Source organism: Prosopis cineraria, unplaced genomic scaffold (genome assembly GCF_029017545.1).
Source record: "Prosopis cineraria cultivar Desert tree isolate PC_DT_omini unplaced genomic scaffold, ASM2901754v1 PC15, whole genome shotgun sequence".
In the NCBI taxonomy this organism is placed as follows: domain Eukaryota; kingdom Viridiplantae; phylum Streptophyta; class Magnoliopsida; order Fabales; family Fabaceae; genus Prosopis; species Prosopis cineraria.
In genome coordinates this window covers 524,703-540,705 of record NW_026555346.1, presented here as the reverse complement: position 1 = coordinate 540,705, position 16,003 = coordinate 524,703, and the positions used below count along the sequence as shown (strand labels likewise).

Sequence of the window (16,003 nt, the reverse complement as noted above, 5' to 3'; positions counted from 1 at the left end):
TATTGAATAATTTTTATATTTTTTAACTAGACTCCTACTTTATTTATCACTCTTTTTGAAAATATCATGTATTAAAATTTTAATTATTATTATCAAGATTATTATATATAATATTTAATGAGGATATAAATAAAAAGATGTGAATATTTTTAAGAATTTAAAGTTTTAATTAATATTATTTGTAAAGCTTGGATTTATTACCAATGATTTATATTACAGTTCGGAGCAAGTCTATAAGAGCATATGCATGTGACTTAAGGAGAATGTAATGGGGGAGTGACTGTAAAACCATGTCATGACACGAGAGACCGAGAATATGACGTTATCTAAAATTGACCTGCCCCTGTGCGTTCCCACTGTCCACTGCCAACATAAATCTAAAATTCTAGCCCTGTGAAAAGTTCGTTTTGACGGTGTCGTTGGTATGTCATTTAAATTAGGGGTTCGGTCTTGGTAATCATCTAGGTTAGTTTAATGTTATGCAAACGATATTATTCAGATTGAGAATAATAATTTCTTTTTATGATATATAATTGACAAATGATACTAATCATATATAATCATTAAAATTGATCAGGGGTCTTGTAACAAATTTTGTTGAGTTATCTTCCCCCTGTTTTCCCGAAGCTCACGATGATGCCTGCACACTATAACAGCACAACACAGTTGTGGGGCAGGGACCCAGTGCGTGCATTCTTCATTTCTTCTGTGCCTGAGAAACCAGGGTGAAGATATAGAAATAAAATAATATTCAATTTATATCGTCCAATTTTAATCAAAACGGTCGGTCATACAATGAGTGGTGGCCATGGTGCCAGGCGAGAAACTAAGGACCTGCCATTATTTTGGATCGATAGCTTTAATATACAAGTTTAACGAATAAACGGGCAAATGATTGGACGGCCAGAAAGATAAGAAAATAAATTAAATAAACTTGGCCAATAAAATAAATTAAATAAACTTGGCCAATGGGCCCCGCCGCTTAGTGTTGTGCTTATAAATCCGCACCCGAGCCCCCTCACTCTACAGAATCAGGGCCCCAGTCTCACTTCTACAAGCACACGCTCGCACAGATCGAGGAGCTTGAAAGCTAAACGAGAATAGCAAATGGAGGGGAAGGAGCAAGACGTTTCGCTGGGAGCCAACAAGTTCCCGGAGAGGCAGCCCATCGGGACGGCAGCTCAGAGCCAGGACGGAGGCAAGGACTACCAGGAGCCACCGCCGGCGCCGCTGTTCGAGCCCTCCGAGGTCACATCATGGTCCTTCTACAGGGCAGGGATAGCCGAGTTCGTGGCCACTTTTCTCTTCCTTTACATCACTGTCCTGACAGTCATGGGCGTGAGCAACGCCAAGTCCAAGTGCACGACCGTCGGCATTCAAGGAATCGCGTGGGCCTTCGGTGGCATGATCTTCGCCCTCGTCTACTGCACCGCTGGCATCTCAGGTCACCATCTCAAGTACTCGCACCCTTTCCTTGGAGGTGAAGTTACCTCATGTTGTAACTAGCATTGATCTGCAATTACGCAGGCGGTCATATTAACCCGGCGGTGACCTTCGGGCTGTTCCTGGCAAGGAAACTGTCGCTGACGAGAGCGCTGTTCTACATGGTGATGCAGTGTCTGGGTGCCATATGCGGTGCCGGTGTGGTGAAGGGCTTTGAGGGCAGCGCCAGATACACCCTCAACGGGGGCGGTGCCAATGCCGTGAACTCTGGTTACACCAAAGGGGATGGCCTGGGCGCTGAGATTGTCGGCACCTTTATTCTCGTTTACACCGTCTTCTCCGCCACCGACGCCAAGCGCAACGCCAGAGACTCCCACGTCCCCGTTAGTCACCCCATCAACCGTTTCCTTCTTCTTTTTTTCCAGTTCAACGCCTCTAGCTAGCACGCTCAACATTCAAGAATTTAACACCCGATTTTTTTCCGAAACAGATTTTGGCACCCTTGCCAATTGGGTTCGCTGTGTTCTTGGTACACCTGGCCACCATCCCAATCACTGGCACCGGTATCAACCCGGCTCGTAGTCTGGGTGCTTCCATCATCTTCAACAAGGACAAAGGCTGGGATGATCACGTATGTCAATTTCTTTTGTCTATTTTTTTCATTTTCCTAAATTTCTTGAATTTATGGAAACTCTCTGATTCGTAATGGAACAGTGGATTTTCTGGGTGGGACCGTTCGTGGGAGCAGCTCTTGCAGCTTTGTACCACCAGGTGGTGATCAGAGCCATTCCCTTCAAGTCCAATTAATGAATGGGTGCAAGGGTTCGTAAACGTTGAAGCTCATCATATCATCCCTTCAAGTCTGCGGGTATCGTCGTCGTCAGTTCATCCGCTGTTTCTTTTTTGATTTTTTTTTTTTTACTTTTGGCATGATGATGGGTCTTCTTAATGTCCTTTTGCGCATGTAAAGAATGGAATTTGTTTCTTTTCTGGGTGATGTTGATTAAAGGTATCGGGGGTGGTGGATGGGCCGGTTTTCATCCACTTTTGAGTTGGAAGATGGCCTGGGGGGTCTTTTGATGTATTGCTGTGATTGTGTATCTGTAAACTTTTTTCAAAAAGAACAGAAACTGAACACGTTGTGTATCTCCCGTGTTTGGAGCTCTTCTCTTAGTGTCCTCACTGTAAAGAAATGTTGTCCTGTTCCCTCGAGCACAATACGTGTCGGTCAGCAAGGTTCTTTATCAGTTTATCCAGAACTTGCAGGTATTGAGGTCATTCATTTTTTACATTTTTTTTTACTCAGACATTATTTTTTATATGTTAGTTGTTCATTTTATTAGGAATGATAAAATCATTTCATTAAGCTCTTTAGTTTTTTTTCAACTTACCACGTGTGCAGTGAAATTGTAAAATTTTAGGAGGTTTGACTGAAATTAAATTGAGTTAAAAGGTTGAATTTTCATTTTAATTACTAACTTCTAAACAGCATGCTTTTTTCATTTATTTTTTGGGAGAAAAGCATGCTACTTCTTTAAACTGGTAGTAAAATGTAATGACTCTGGTCTAGTAAAAAGAACTATATCTCATGAAATAACAAATCCATGTTTAAAGTTCCATTGCTAGAGGTGATCCTATATATTTAATGTGACTCAAAAAAGACTGCCTCTACTTGTCCTATAGTTTTTGCACAAGTAAAAAAAAAAAAACATTGATATCCATTTATTTTATTCTAATTGCATTAGAGTCGATTCTATCTTTATCTTTGAAAGCTATATGATTAGACCATTTTAAAACCAACAATTATGAGTGCATATGATACTTCTTCTTGAATTTCGAAATTTTAATTCCTATACCCATAAGTTAGTTGGATTTTAAACCATCTCATTCATTTTTTTGGGCAATAATACCTCCTTAACATAAAAGATATTTGGTAATTCTTTGGACAATAATATTTAGCAATTTCTTGGACGCATACGTTGGCCAATAAAATTTTAAACGCATATTACCTAAAGTCTCAATCAAATTGGTCACAATTTTCCTTGAGAAATAATCACTTGAATTTTTACTCAAATTGTTAAAGAAACTTAAAAAAGCATGTGTGATTGAATTTTGAGCAAGAAGGCCTTCAACGGAATCCTTCATCGATAAGATAACCCTTTCTGATCTGATCTCGTCAATACCGGCACGCCGATCTCGCTTCTATTTCACGACGCAGATCTGGAGCACACCCATTTCACCATTGGTGAATCATTTCTGGCTCATAACCTTCGATATTCAAAGCACTCGATGGAATTCTAGCTACAATCATAGGATATATTTATCTTATTACTTACGTTTTGTAATTAACAAGATCATCCCCCTTTTTTAAATTTATGTACCTGTGTGTGTGAGAGTAAGAGTATCTGTATCCACAATTATGAAAGTGCAAGGAAAAGCTGTTTTAACCCAATTTGTTTTATCATTTATTTTTATGGACAATTTATTTTTGACCGTTGTCCACTTATTCGCATACAACCCCCCCCCCCGGTTTTTTGTTTTTCGATAAACATGAGGGCAAAGCCCAATGCTATACATATACAATCTGATTACTGTGTTAATAATGATAATAAAAAGTTGAGAGACTCTTAGCTTGGTCCCCAGGCCCACAGCACATCACACATCCGCTGACATTAATTCTATCAGGGGCCAAATATTTGGCAGTGGCTGGATAGAAATAGTATATCTTAAAAAATGTGGTAAAAAAGAAAAAAATAGTGTCATCGAGATACCCCTTTTTTGTTTTTCTTTTAACTTTTTTTGCATTCATAACAAATAAAGTTAAAAGTGTAGCGCATGAGCAACAGAAAGGCTTCAAAAGACCAAATTTAAAGAGTCCTGGTTTATTATAAAAATAAAGGAGTCCTAATTTGGACAATCCTTTGCTTGAGTGTCGCATCCTTGTGAGCCTTGGTTCAATCTAATTTCTTCTTGTTGCTATTCTTGGGCCAAAGCAACCTAACAAGTGAAGCTTCTTGAAGTTGTCGCTGCCCTAGCACCTCAGTGAACCTTCGGATATCTTGCTCAAGCAACTCCGCCTCTATCCTTACCAAACCTGGTCACGTCGTGCTTGGAAACCAAAAGGAAATAAATCCCTTCCTGTCTTGAACAGCGTTGATTCTTATTTATCCTTTGAATAGTGTGGGGTTACGTTCAATCCAAGAAATGGCATGTGGAAATGTGAAATTTCTCAAGTTCAGAACCAATTTTATTCATCATCTCAATTCTATTATACATAATAGGGCTGAGTTATTTATGGAACTAACAGAATTTGATAATGTTTTGTCCATACACCCAAATGACCTGTTAGCAGCCGAAGGGTCAATTTGTTCCGTCTCGATGGAAATGGAATTAATCATCGATAGTGAATGGCGGCAGTCATATTCTGTGATCATCGTTGTCCCCTCCGAGCTTTTACACAAAACGAATGAAGCAAAATCTCCATATAATCTAATAGAAAATGAAAACGGGGATGAACATTTAGCTCCGCGTCATTGTCACAGTAATTAATTGATTAATTATAATTGGGAGGTCAGAATCCTGGCTCCAGTGGTGTTAATCTTTTATTCAAATACGCCCGCTGTTTGGTTGGGAAAAAAATATAGCAACCTAAGATTGTGGGAGGGGACATACAGACACGTATACATAGAGACCCTCAACATCACTCACCATATTCGCCCAAGCCTTTTATATATATTTACTATTTAGAGGGACCTCAGCCTCCAGCTCTCCCTGTTCAGAACTTTACCCGCATTGTTTTGCTCACTGGGACCCATCTGCTCTGATTTTCCCACTGATTGCTCGCTCGTTTCTTCCCTCCGGTCATAGGGAGAGGGCCAGGAGGGAGCATCTTATATTATATTCAAGAGAGCATTGTGCGCGCGCGCTGTTCAACGTAACGTTCATTCATCCCAAGCGGTGGCTGTGCTCTAGATTTCACGCGTGCCCTCTTTCTATGCACTCATGCCCACTTTTGGAATTGTCTCACCCCTTCGCGTTCAACTTTTAACCCCGATTAATTGAGTCTTATACTCTATCAGTTCTACTGTTTATAATTTATGAATATTGAATTATATCTATATTAGAATTTTTATATCATATACATAAATATATATACAAATATATGGATCATGGACATTGAATTATTATTCGAAGTTGTACGTTTGTTGTCTTTTCTGGATGTTTGAAAATGATTCAATGGGCATAAATTTATTGGTTCAAATTTCAAAATGCTAGTCAACATAGGCGTACGTCCGCCCTATGCTCTGATTTGGATTCACACTCTTCATTATATTGCTGCATAAATTCATCACTAGCTTATGTAGTTATAGTAAAGTAGTGGAAATTCTCCCTCGCAATCTTCAATGTCTTCTTCTTCTTGACTCGATCTCTCATGATCTGGGCCCAAAAATCCCAGAAACAAATGAATGCTTTACTGCCAGAGTGACGAGACGATGGACAAGAGGACATCGATGAGGACGATCTTCCACACGTACAGTTTGGGTAACGTAACATGCACAGATAGGTTAACAGGCGCTTCAGTCTGAAAGCACCTAGGAGTTGGAGACCCCCCTAGTACCATGCATGAATCAACACGCAGCATCACACTCGTGAACATGCTATAACATCCAAGGTCGTTGCACCAATCGCTTCTTTTTTTATTAATTAAAAATAAAAACTGGGACGCATGAATCTTGCTTACTACGGGAGACATTGATTTTCAAACTCATAGTCACGTATGCACTCTCTACAATAATCTCATCTATAAATTACCATTTTGAACTGAATTTAACTTTGTAGAGGAAAACGGCATCATATCTTTCACATGCCATCATTAAGTTTAATTTTGGCGATCATGTCATGCATGTTTTGAGAATGTTCAAACTTAATCACTCATATATATATATATATATATATATCACCTTCTAACCATTTCTACATGTTCTTTAGCATACAGCCGCTTCTTTTAAAAACAAAGTTCGGTTTACCTCACACGTCCTGATGGTCCTGGATTTTTCTTATCATTATGTCCAAGCGTTATGGATGTAAAGTAATTTAGACTATAGATTACTCGAGCACACATTATAAAGGCAACAAAGTACATAGAATATAATATTGAGCGGCAATCGCATACTTTACTGAAAAACACAATTGTGTCTGTGAGCAGATGAACTCGAGGAGGTATATTAAAATCTGAAGTGCGGATCTTGTAATAAAATAAACTAGACTCTAACAAGAATCAGTGAAACTTACATGTTGTCTGCTCTATGACCGAAGCGTTGAACAGTCGCTGTTTTTATACGCATGTCTTTATCTCTCCAATTTCCACCTCTCTGCACAAAATACTAGACTCATTATAATTAGTCCGGGATCAAATCCGCATATTGTTCAATCCCACGTTCGCAAAGTTCAAACCAGACGCACGCATTACAAACATATGGCCGGTCTTATTGCTCCCTGCAAAAATAACTTTGAGGGGAGAACTAGATACGATCGCATACTTCGACATATAAAAAATCTGAACTAAGCCATGCTGTTTATGTTTCATGAATTGTTGTGAGACTATAGAATATCTTTTTGGAAAAAAAAATCATTTGGTATCTATATTTTTTATTCTTGAACTTTAATTCAAAAAAAAAAATGAATCTCTATGATTTGATTCAGCTGGAACTTTGTCCTTATATTAGCCATTTGTCACTAAGCTTTAATATTACATTTTTTTCCTTCATAATTTTATTTTTAAAAATGCACGGACTAGCATTTTAAATAAATAAAATATTAAGAATTAAATTGTAAGAGTCAAAACTATAAAAACTAAGTTTTAACTAAGTCAAAATTCAATGCAAAATTTAACTAAATCAAACTATAGGAATGCAAAGGGATAAAATGATTAATTTTTCTTGTATTTTATAATACACAAAGAGATTAATTAAAGAGCATGATCCCCTGGGAAAAAAAGGCCAGGATCCTTTCTAATCAGGCTGTTACATGTATAATTAAGAATTTGATAAACCCCTAATTAATTGGTTAGCTAGTAAGAACAGGAGTTAATTTTGATTTTTGGGGGGGGGGGGGAGAAGATGATTGAGGAGAAGGGAGCATAAATAGGAGGAGGGGAGGGGAGAGATGTGTTGAAGGGAGAGGGAAGGATGTCAGGCTTTTGTGGGAGTGACGGCGGCGGGACCAAGTGCGGGCGTTGGAATCCCACAGCGGACCAGCTCAGGTTTCTGACTCACCTCTTCGCCTCTGGTCTCCGAACTCCCACCACCGACCAGATCCAGAACATCTCCTCTCTCCTCAGCTTTTACGGCCACATCGAGAGCAAGAATGTCTTCTATTGGTTCCAGAACCATAAAGCCCGCGAACGCCTCCGACGTCGCAATTCATCGTCTTCACCAAGTACTTTAATTATTTATCTCAATCTCCACCCCCCCTCTTTTCATCTTCATGCCCTAATTTGTTTGTGTTCATATTCGGCTGATCAGAGAGTAGTGGGAATCCAGCGGCGCCGGAGACGCTTCAACTCTTCCCCTTGGACTCGTTGGGAGAATCACAGATGGGGAAGCTGAGGGTGCATGCTAATTGCAGGGACCATACCGGCGAATCAACGGAGCAACCTCCCTTGGACCTCCGCTTGAGCTTTCTCTAACACGTGCTTTCCGTATTCCAAATAATGCTTGATTTTATGTGCGTTGGATATGTTATGAATGAAGTTAGAGATGTCGCCTGGGAACGTGCATGTACATTGTATGGTAACATATTAATGCTTGCCGTGCTTGGCATCGCAAATGTCTCCTGCCTCGGGTCTGCTTCCTCCTGTTCTTTGAATTTGACGAGACGACCCATACTTTGCGCGCACCACAATAGTTTGAACACCAAGCTGGGAATGTCGTTCCTTGTTCTCTTTGCAAATTAAATCTCTCTCTGTATAATCCCAATTATTGTTCTTGTCGGAATGAAAAGCAACGCCGGTGCTCTAACGCTAGTTTTCGTGGCCGCCGTAAGCTCAACTTTCTCGCTGGAAAATTTCCTTTAATTGTCAGATACGTTTATATTTATTTATCTTGTGATTAATAATTAACTGCCCGTTGGTGGATATAGATAAGGATATCATAGAATTTGTTTCAATTCTAAAATTGCTTTTCACTTAATTTCGCACGGTGGTTTTTCTGATACGTGTACCAGTGAGAAATAAAGAAACATGGGTTGGGTGGGAAGTGGGCATGTTGATGGATCTTTTTTTGTGAGTGCCTGAGTTCTGACAAATGTCCTTTCTCACCTAAAAAAAATATATGTAGGTATAGTAAATTTTAATATTTTACCTGCTAATTTTAAAAAATTTGAACAGTTATTAGGATTAAACTCAAATATAATTGGCGACTACCACCACCTTCAAGTCCTTCATGTCACAGTATGGCAAGTTGTGGCTTTACCATCAAAGTTTAGAAGTTAATTGATCATTGAAAAAATTTTATGATAAGGAAAATGTAAGTAATTATTTAAAAAATAGTACAATCATTACTGTGCCAAGAGTCCCTGAAAAAAAAAATTACATTCAGGTCCCAAAAAAAAGTTTATTTTTGAGAAATCCTATAAATTTTATAAAATACTCTTAAATCCTAAATTCTGCATATTGACAACTTGACCAGTAGTATCAATGATGAATAACGGCTGTTTACAACTTATAAAAAGAAATGACAATTTGTAATAAAAAGTTACAAATGATTATTGCCAAATTGTTATGGGCCTTAGTTACATTGTCAATATATAAAATTTGAGATTAGAGAATATTTTACAAAATTTATAAGACCTTGATAATAAATTTCTTTTCGTGAAACTTAAATATAATTTTAAATAAAAAAAAACGCAAAAAGGTGAACTGAGGATGACAATTTGGGTGACCTGAAGAACGATGGTGGTCCCAAGATATCCGGGCTCAATTGGCTGAGAGACACAATGAAGCAAGGACAAAAACGGAGATGAGTCCTGTAATGAATGGGCTGGGCCCTTATTGTCCAGCCGAGAAGAAAAGCCCAAATCGGCAGACTGTTTGATTTTGTTTTCCATTTTGCAAAATTTCCATTTTGCAAAATGATTTTAAAAAACTACTTCTGAAAGCAAAACAACAATAACATTGGTTTGATTGGGCTTTCAATTTTATGTTTTTAAAAAATTACTTTCGAACACACAAAAAAAAAATATTTGATAATGGTAATTTCAGAACAGTTTTGAAGTTAAAAAGACAGCTTTTTCACTCTTCATGCAGATGAGTGAAGAAGTCGCAGCCCCGGAGAGATTTGGATGCAAGAAAGCTTCCCTTGAACCACAAGATTCTGTGCTGCCTACAGGTCAGTATCTCGTGGTAAATGCAGATTTGGCGTTGTTATTTAGCATTTTATGACTAAAGACATTCAAGAAATACGTATTGCTTGGCGTGATGTGGTCTCCTCCATTATTGTTTTCCGCCGTTTTGTGTCAATGTTGCTGATCTGACCAGATCAGGGCCCTTGCCGGTTAGTATCATAAAACCATGTTAAATCTGAAATTTATTTTTTGCTTTTTCGGGGGTTTGAATTTACCTTCTAGATTGTTTAACATCTCTCTGCAGAAGTGTAATTGCACTCGCCAACTTGATTAACAAGGTGGACATGTGTCCTCCATTATACTCCGAATCTTGTTGAGTTCTTACCGCACTGGAGAAAATAGATATACTCTTCCTCTGTGATTGACGTCCTTCTTATATTTAAAATATGATCGATTGGTTTCAGATGCTGAAAAAACATGAAAGGTTGGAATATTCAAAATCTGGGGCTAGAATATAATGCTCAGAGCTCTAAGAGCACCCGGATTGAATACAAGTTTCACCATTACTCTATCCCAGTCACTGGTGTTTGATCTTAATTCCCAGCAAGGTTTTAGGGTGAGCGTAAGAATCATGTTAAACTGAGCTTGTAATGGAATTGTATTTCTCACTAATGATCGAGCTGAACAGGAAGGAACGTAGAAAAACGTCTCTTGTTCGAAATCCAACACAGGGAACAAGGTTGAAAAGTACAGCAGTTTCAAAGGTACATAATTAAGCAGCATGACGAAATCCAGAGTTATGATATTTTTCAGTAACGAAAAGCTTGATCAACATCAAGCTGAATGATTTTTTTGCCCCCATCCAATTAAGCTCGCGCCAAGTTTATTTAAGTTAGCAATAGAGGAAGCTAGTTCACAAGACCTCCTATCCTTCCAGAGTTTCATCAAATATCCTATAAAATCTATCGCACATTAATTACTTTTATATAGGTAATTAATTAATTTAAACCACCTGAGATTAGCCGAGATGTCAAGCCTAACAGTGAGAATAGTAAATGAAATTATCCATGGATGGTTGTGCAATTGAGGAGAAATTATGACATACAATATGATTTGTAGAATTAATGTAAGTTAAAGGGTAACTATAACTTTCAGTTCCTGTACTTTACTCACATTTTGCTTTTAATCTTTATATATATATATATATTTTTTTATTTTAGGTCCTTATACTTTTATTTTTTATTATTTTAGGTCCTTCCAAATCCCTATAGTTTGCTTATAAAGGAATAAAAAATAATAAAAAACAAAAGTATAGGGATTTAAAATATCAAAAAAAGTATAAAGATTAAAAACAAAATGCGAATAAAGTATAAAGATTAAAAATTATGTTTACCCTAAATTAAATTATCTGGACATATTTATATTATGCTTAAATGTAGAATGTAAAGTGATTTTAGATGTATAAAATTGGCAGAGGAAGCACATGGGATTGAGAGGTTGCTCAAATGATGATTTTGAAAAAATGGCCGGAATTGGGAGCCGTGGCCGCTCTGGAGTAGGAGAATTCAGAAAGTAGGAATGTTATTATGTATTAATATGTTGAATAATAGGACAGGTACATGAAAGGGTGGGCGGTAAAAGTCCCATATGAATTGAAAATGAAAGGTATACGCTACCGTCATTTAATTTCCATATACAAGTGCTATGAACTCAACTCGCTGGGTTCGTTGCACCGAGGTAGCCTGTTTGGATTGTCCGAGATGCACAAAAGAATAAATATTGTATATGTCGACGGGATAGCGAAATTGTAGCCTTCCTCTGGCGTGCAAATGGGCTAAGCTGCTCAATTTGGACTTTTCTTCTCGTCAAGCTGTCATGGTTTCTCTAGCTGCTTGATTGGTTCCGTGCAATTCATGAAATTTCATATCTCTGTTCATGTTCGATTTGTGGCCTGTGCCGGTGTTGAATCCATGAGTGACCTTTAATTGGGCTCTCCAGCGAATATCTCAGGGTCAAGGAAATCCACTGTAAATCTGTGTTGTTTTCATGACGTTAAATGTCGACACTTGCATCCACCTTGGCGTCGTGCAGCGAAGTACATCTGAACTTGGGATTTTGGCTAGAGAAGGTACCTTCGTGCATGAATGTGATTCCAGTGGCGAGGGGTTTTATTATGAAGAAGCGCATCCAAATCCGATCAATGTGATAGTTGCCATCCAAGATACATCCGACAGAAACGCATTCATAGTTCCGCACAAATCCTATCCCTCGCCAGGACTGGACGGTGTCTCCTCGCCTCGGCGGTCTCTTTGGCGCTATTCGCAGGGATTGTTTGGACGATGCGTATTGTCCGGAGGGTTTTCGCTTTCACCCCCTCCGTCCTCAGAGCTCCTCAACATCCACACATGCCTTAATCCCGGATCCGTCCCCTTCACCCACTGCCATCTCCCTGCAAATGTAAAAAGCATTTTTCCAAACATTGCTTATTCAAAATATAAGATAGTTTTAGTTTGAATAAGTCTTTTTTAAATACCTAATGAACCACTCAAATATTTACTTTTAACTTGAGTGAGATCGACAATATATTAAATAGGGATAGATCGATATAAAAAATGGTATTAATTAATTTAAAGACAATTAACTAATTCATTAGATACATAATTTCATTAAAAATGCACTCTTTTCCTTGATGTTTAATGGAGTGTAAGAATGAAAAGAAAAAAAAACTAATTTTTATATATTACATGCATTTTAATATTGGGTTAAAGGGTAAAAATATCTAACAATTCTTTTAGGAACATTCAATATCCTTAAGTGAACAAATGAATAAAAATACTCGTGAACTTGTTATAATGAGTGTAATAATCACCATTCCATTAAATTTGATTAACGTTTGTTAACATTAACCGCTAAAAAAACAACAAATAAATATAAGGCACAAAAATTTTCATAATTTTTTCTCTAGGGGCTCCTAGTATTCCAAAATCAATAATGATTTATGGATACCCATTAATTTTATATAACATGCCAACCTTTCTCAACTTGTTAAGTTTTATTATTGGAATTTTATGGTTAGTGTCAAGTTATTTTAACTGATTGAGAAATGTTAGAGTCAGTAATTTAAGCTATGTTCCGTATACCAACTTGAATAAACTTAAAAAATTTTAGGATTGAACTAGAGAGTTTAGAAAATTTCTCGAATAAGTTTCAAAAAAAATTTGAGCTAAGTGCAAATCTGAGTGATGGTTGCCCAAATACTCAAATTTTTTATTATTAATAAAATAAAATAAGATAAAAATTAAAAATTTTATTTTTTTAAGATAAAAAGTAGAAGTATAAAAAATAAAATAATATTTAATAATTTGAGTATTGGGCCAACCCAAAAGCCCTAGTTATTATGGCCAAACTTGGCTATATGACTTTTTTTATAAAGTTGATGAATATTCATGTAATATTGTTAATTTAAAAATATTAAAAGTTGTTAGAGAAAATTTTTTTGAGTATTTTTGCACTTTATATTTGTTTTTTTATATTCAACGTTAATGAATATTAAGTAAATTTAGTAGAATGAAAAACGTTGCATTCATTATAATAAGTTCTTGAAAATTATTACACCTTTCTTTATTTGAGGATATTCGGTTGGAGAGAAAGTTGTTGGGTATTTTTGACTTTTAATTCTTTAATGTTTACTTGATTTATGTGTTTTTTAAAATTGAGATTCATGTGAAAGAAAAGAAGGAGTAATAAAAAATTACAAGTATGTGAAATAAAAATAGTCTTATTAAGCGGGCATCGTGCTGGTGATACAAGATTGAGAGGAAGGGAGAGAAGGTAGTTTTTTGCTTGCTTGTAAATACCAAGCCCTCGATAATAAACCCCAAAGGGCTTTATTGGGTGAAAACGGAAAAGAGGGGAGTTGAATTAAAGTAGAAAGTTTGGCCGAAGAAAGAAAATATAGAAGTAGAAAGGGCTCATGTAATAAGCCTCCTGGAGAGGTCAAACCGAAGCAAGTTCCGCGTGTGACCACAATTTGATTACTGCCTTATTCATTAATCCATCCTGCCAATTATTAACTCCAGAAGATTAGACTGTCTCTGGTGTGTGGCCTCTTCCTCTTTTGTCAATCCTCCTTGACACCAAAAACAAGTTATTCCGATTGAATCCGACGAACGCGAACTTGTGCATAATCCCGAGACCCACGAATCAGACTTCTTGCCTTCTATCAATCCATTCTCCTCTCCTCGTTTTATCTACTCTCTCACTCCTGGACCTTGGCTTCAATTATTCACATTTTAATACATTATACTATTGTATAGATAAATTCAAGCTAGCAAGACTTTCGCTTGAATAGTTTAGAACAACATTAAAAAGATAAGAGAAATATTTTAATATTTTTTTCTACATTAAATTCTAAGAGTTTAAATTCATTTATTTATGATTTAATATTATTATCTCATAACATAATTAAATGTCAATAATTGAAGTTAAGATTAAGTGCCGACGAAGTTTACTATTTGAGTTACAGAGGAAAAAAAAAGGGCAAAATATAAGTACAGAGGCGTGGTGAGAGAGTAGAGCATAACCACAACACTTATTAGACATTAGTACGTACACAGACCAAAAATTAAATTAAAAATACGAATTCCACATGCTGAAACAGGCGCAGCCAGGTCAAACACATCATAACAGAAACGACGACGCGTATCGCAGGAACTCCGAGTCCGACTCCAGTCCCGCCATGGTTTCGGGCGCCAACACAACCTCCAGATCAACGCTCCCGCTGCCTTCCCTGCCGGGAAAAGCCGAGATCTTCCCGTCAAATTTGTTGGCCCCACCGCTCCGAATCGCTACGGGTCTGCCCCACCCGAAATCATTGTCGTACATTGGGAATCTCGGGGAGCTCCCCATGGTGATGGATGCACCGTCAGGATTCCCCAGGGGGAAACACCTCGGGTTCCTCTCCCACTCCTCTACGAACCGCCTCACCGTAGCGTCGTCGTGCGCCTTCACGTTCTTGTTCAGTTGCTCCGCGCACCACCGCAAATCCCTTGACACTACGTCGCCTGCGGACGCGTACGTCGGTATGCTCTGAATCGCATTCCCGAAGTAGTACTGATCTAATTTGGGCTCCAGCCTTTGCCGACAGTTAACCGCCATTCTGAATGTTGTCATTTTCGACGCTGACATCTTCCTGGCTCGCGTTACCGCCCTCCACAGTAGTGCACAAAGCGACTGGAACGACGATATCTCCCCCGTTTCAGCAACTGCACTCTTGACCCTGGACCTTACTATCCTGTCCTCCTCCTGGAAAGGATCGTTTCGCTGCTTCCCCGTCAGCTCTAAAGCATTAATGACATCCCCGTTATGGTTGCCTGTCCGCCTCCTGTTATTTGTTCTGGCTTTCAGCTTTTGAATTGCTCCGCGGCTAAAGCTGAAAATTCGCTCCCGCAATGGTCCGTTGGCGTTGAAGTTGACCTTGGGCCCACCCTCTGGCAAACGGAGCACCGCTTCCGAGATGAGAACGGACTCCCTCCGGAAGTCCGGCACCTTGGAAATATTGTCGACTCCTCTGAAGACTTGGGCGAAAGTATTGAAGAAATTCCAGAAGGAGGTCCCGTCTGTGACGGCGTGGTTGACGGAGCAGCCGATGAAAACGCCGTCTGCGAGCTCGGTGACCTGAACAGCCAAAATCGGGCTGACATGACCGCAGTAACTAACTTTCCTGTCAAAAGCGAAGAATTCCTTGAAAGATTCGGGGACATCGGGCGGGGCCAAGAGGTCGTGGATGAAGAATCCGGTGGCAGTGACATGAACGAAATCGACGCCAGCATCGTTGCAGTCGATGAAGACATAGCCATCGGAATCGGTCTTCAAGCGGCCGGCGAGAGGAGGAAAGAGCGAGAGAGTGCGAGCGAGAGAGGACTTGAGGAGAGGAATGAAAGAATGAAAAGGGAGAGAACCGGGAGGAAGGTTGAAGAGGCAACCCTTCTGGATGTAGTGACAGGAAAGCATGGCAAGGTCGGAGACGGAGAGCTTGAGGTCTCCGATAGTGGAGTTCCGGTCAGGGAAAACGGTGCATTTGGAAACCAGAGAGGGTGTAGAAGAAGGCATATTGTGGAATTTCAAAATTCTTGTGAGTTGTGATACACAAAAATTTGGAAATGGAATGGTTTTCTCGGTCGTACACGGGGCCTCTCGATGGGGAGTAACGAACAGG

At 38.6% G+C, this 16,003-nt stretch overlaps 3 protein-coding genes across 3 annotated transcripts; 2 read left to right on the top strand and 1 right to left on the bottom strand.

Annotated features, from left to right (window-relative positions):
* The first annotated feature begins 1,040 nt into the window (after nt 1-1,040).
* LOC129294659 (probable aquaporin PIP-type 7a) lies at nt 1,041-2,616 on the top strand. The gene is made up of 4 exons (XM_054933114.1): nt 1,041-1,444; nt 1,528-1,826; nt 1,934-2,074; nt 2,158-2,616. The coding sequence occupies exons 1-4, from the start codon at nt 1,108-1,110 to the stop codon at nt 2,248-2,250; spliced, it is 870 nt and encodes a 289-aa protein (XP_054789089.1). The 5' UTR covers nt 1,041-1,107; the 3' UTR covers nt 2,251-2,616.
* Nucleotides 2,617-7,572: 4,956 nt separating this feature from the next.
* LOC129294115 (WUSCHEL-related homeobox 5-like) lies at nt 7,573-8,519 on the top strand. The gene is made up of 2 exons (XM_054932247.1): nt 7,573-7,881; nt 7,968-8,519. Exons 1-2 carry the CDS (start codon nt 7,632-7,634, stop codon nt 8,129-8,131), a joined length of 414 nt encoding a protein of 137 aa, XP_054788222.1. The 5' UTR covers nt 7,573-7,631; the 3' UTR covers nt 8,132-8,519.
* A 5,771-nt stretch (nt 8,520-14,290) lies between these two features.
* Nucleotides 14,291-16,003, bottom strand: LOC129294768 (uncharacterized acetyltransferase At3g50280-like). Its single transcript, XM_054933250.1, has one exon. It carries the CDS (start codon nt 15,895-15,897, stop codon nt 14,467-14,469), a length of 1,431 nt encoding a protein of 476 aa, XP_054789225.1. The 5' UTR covers nt 15,898-16,003; the 3' UTR covers nt 14,291-14,466.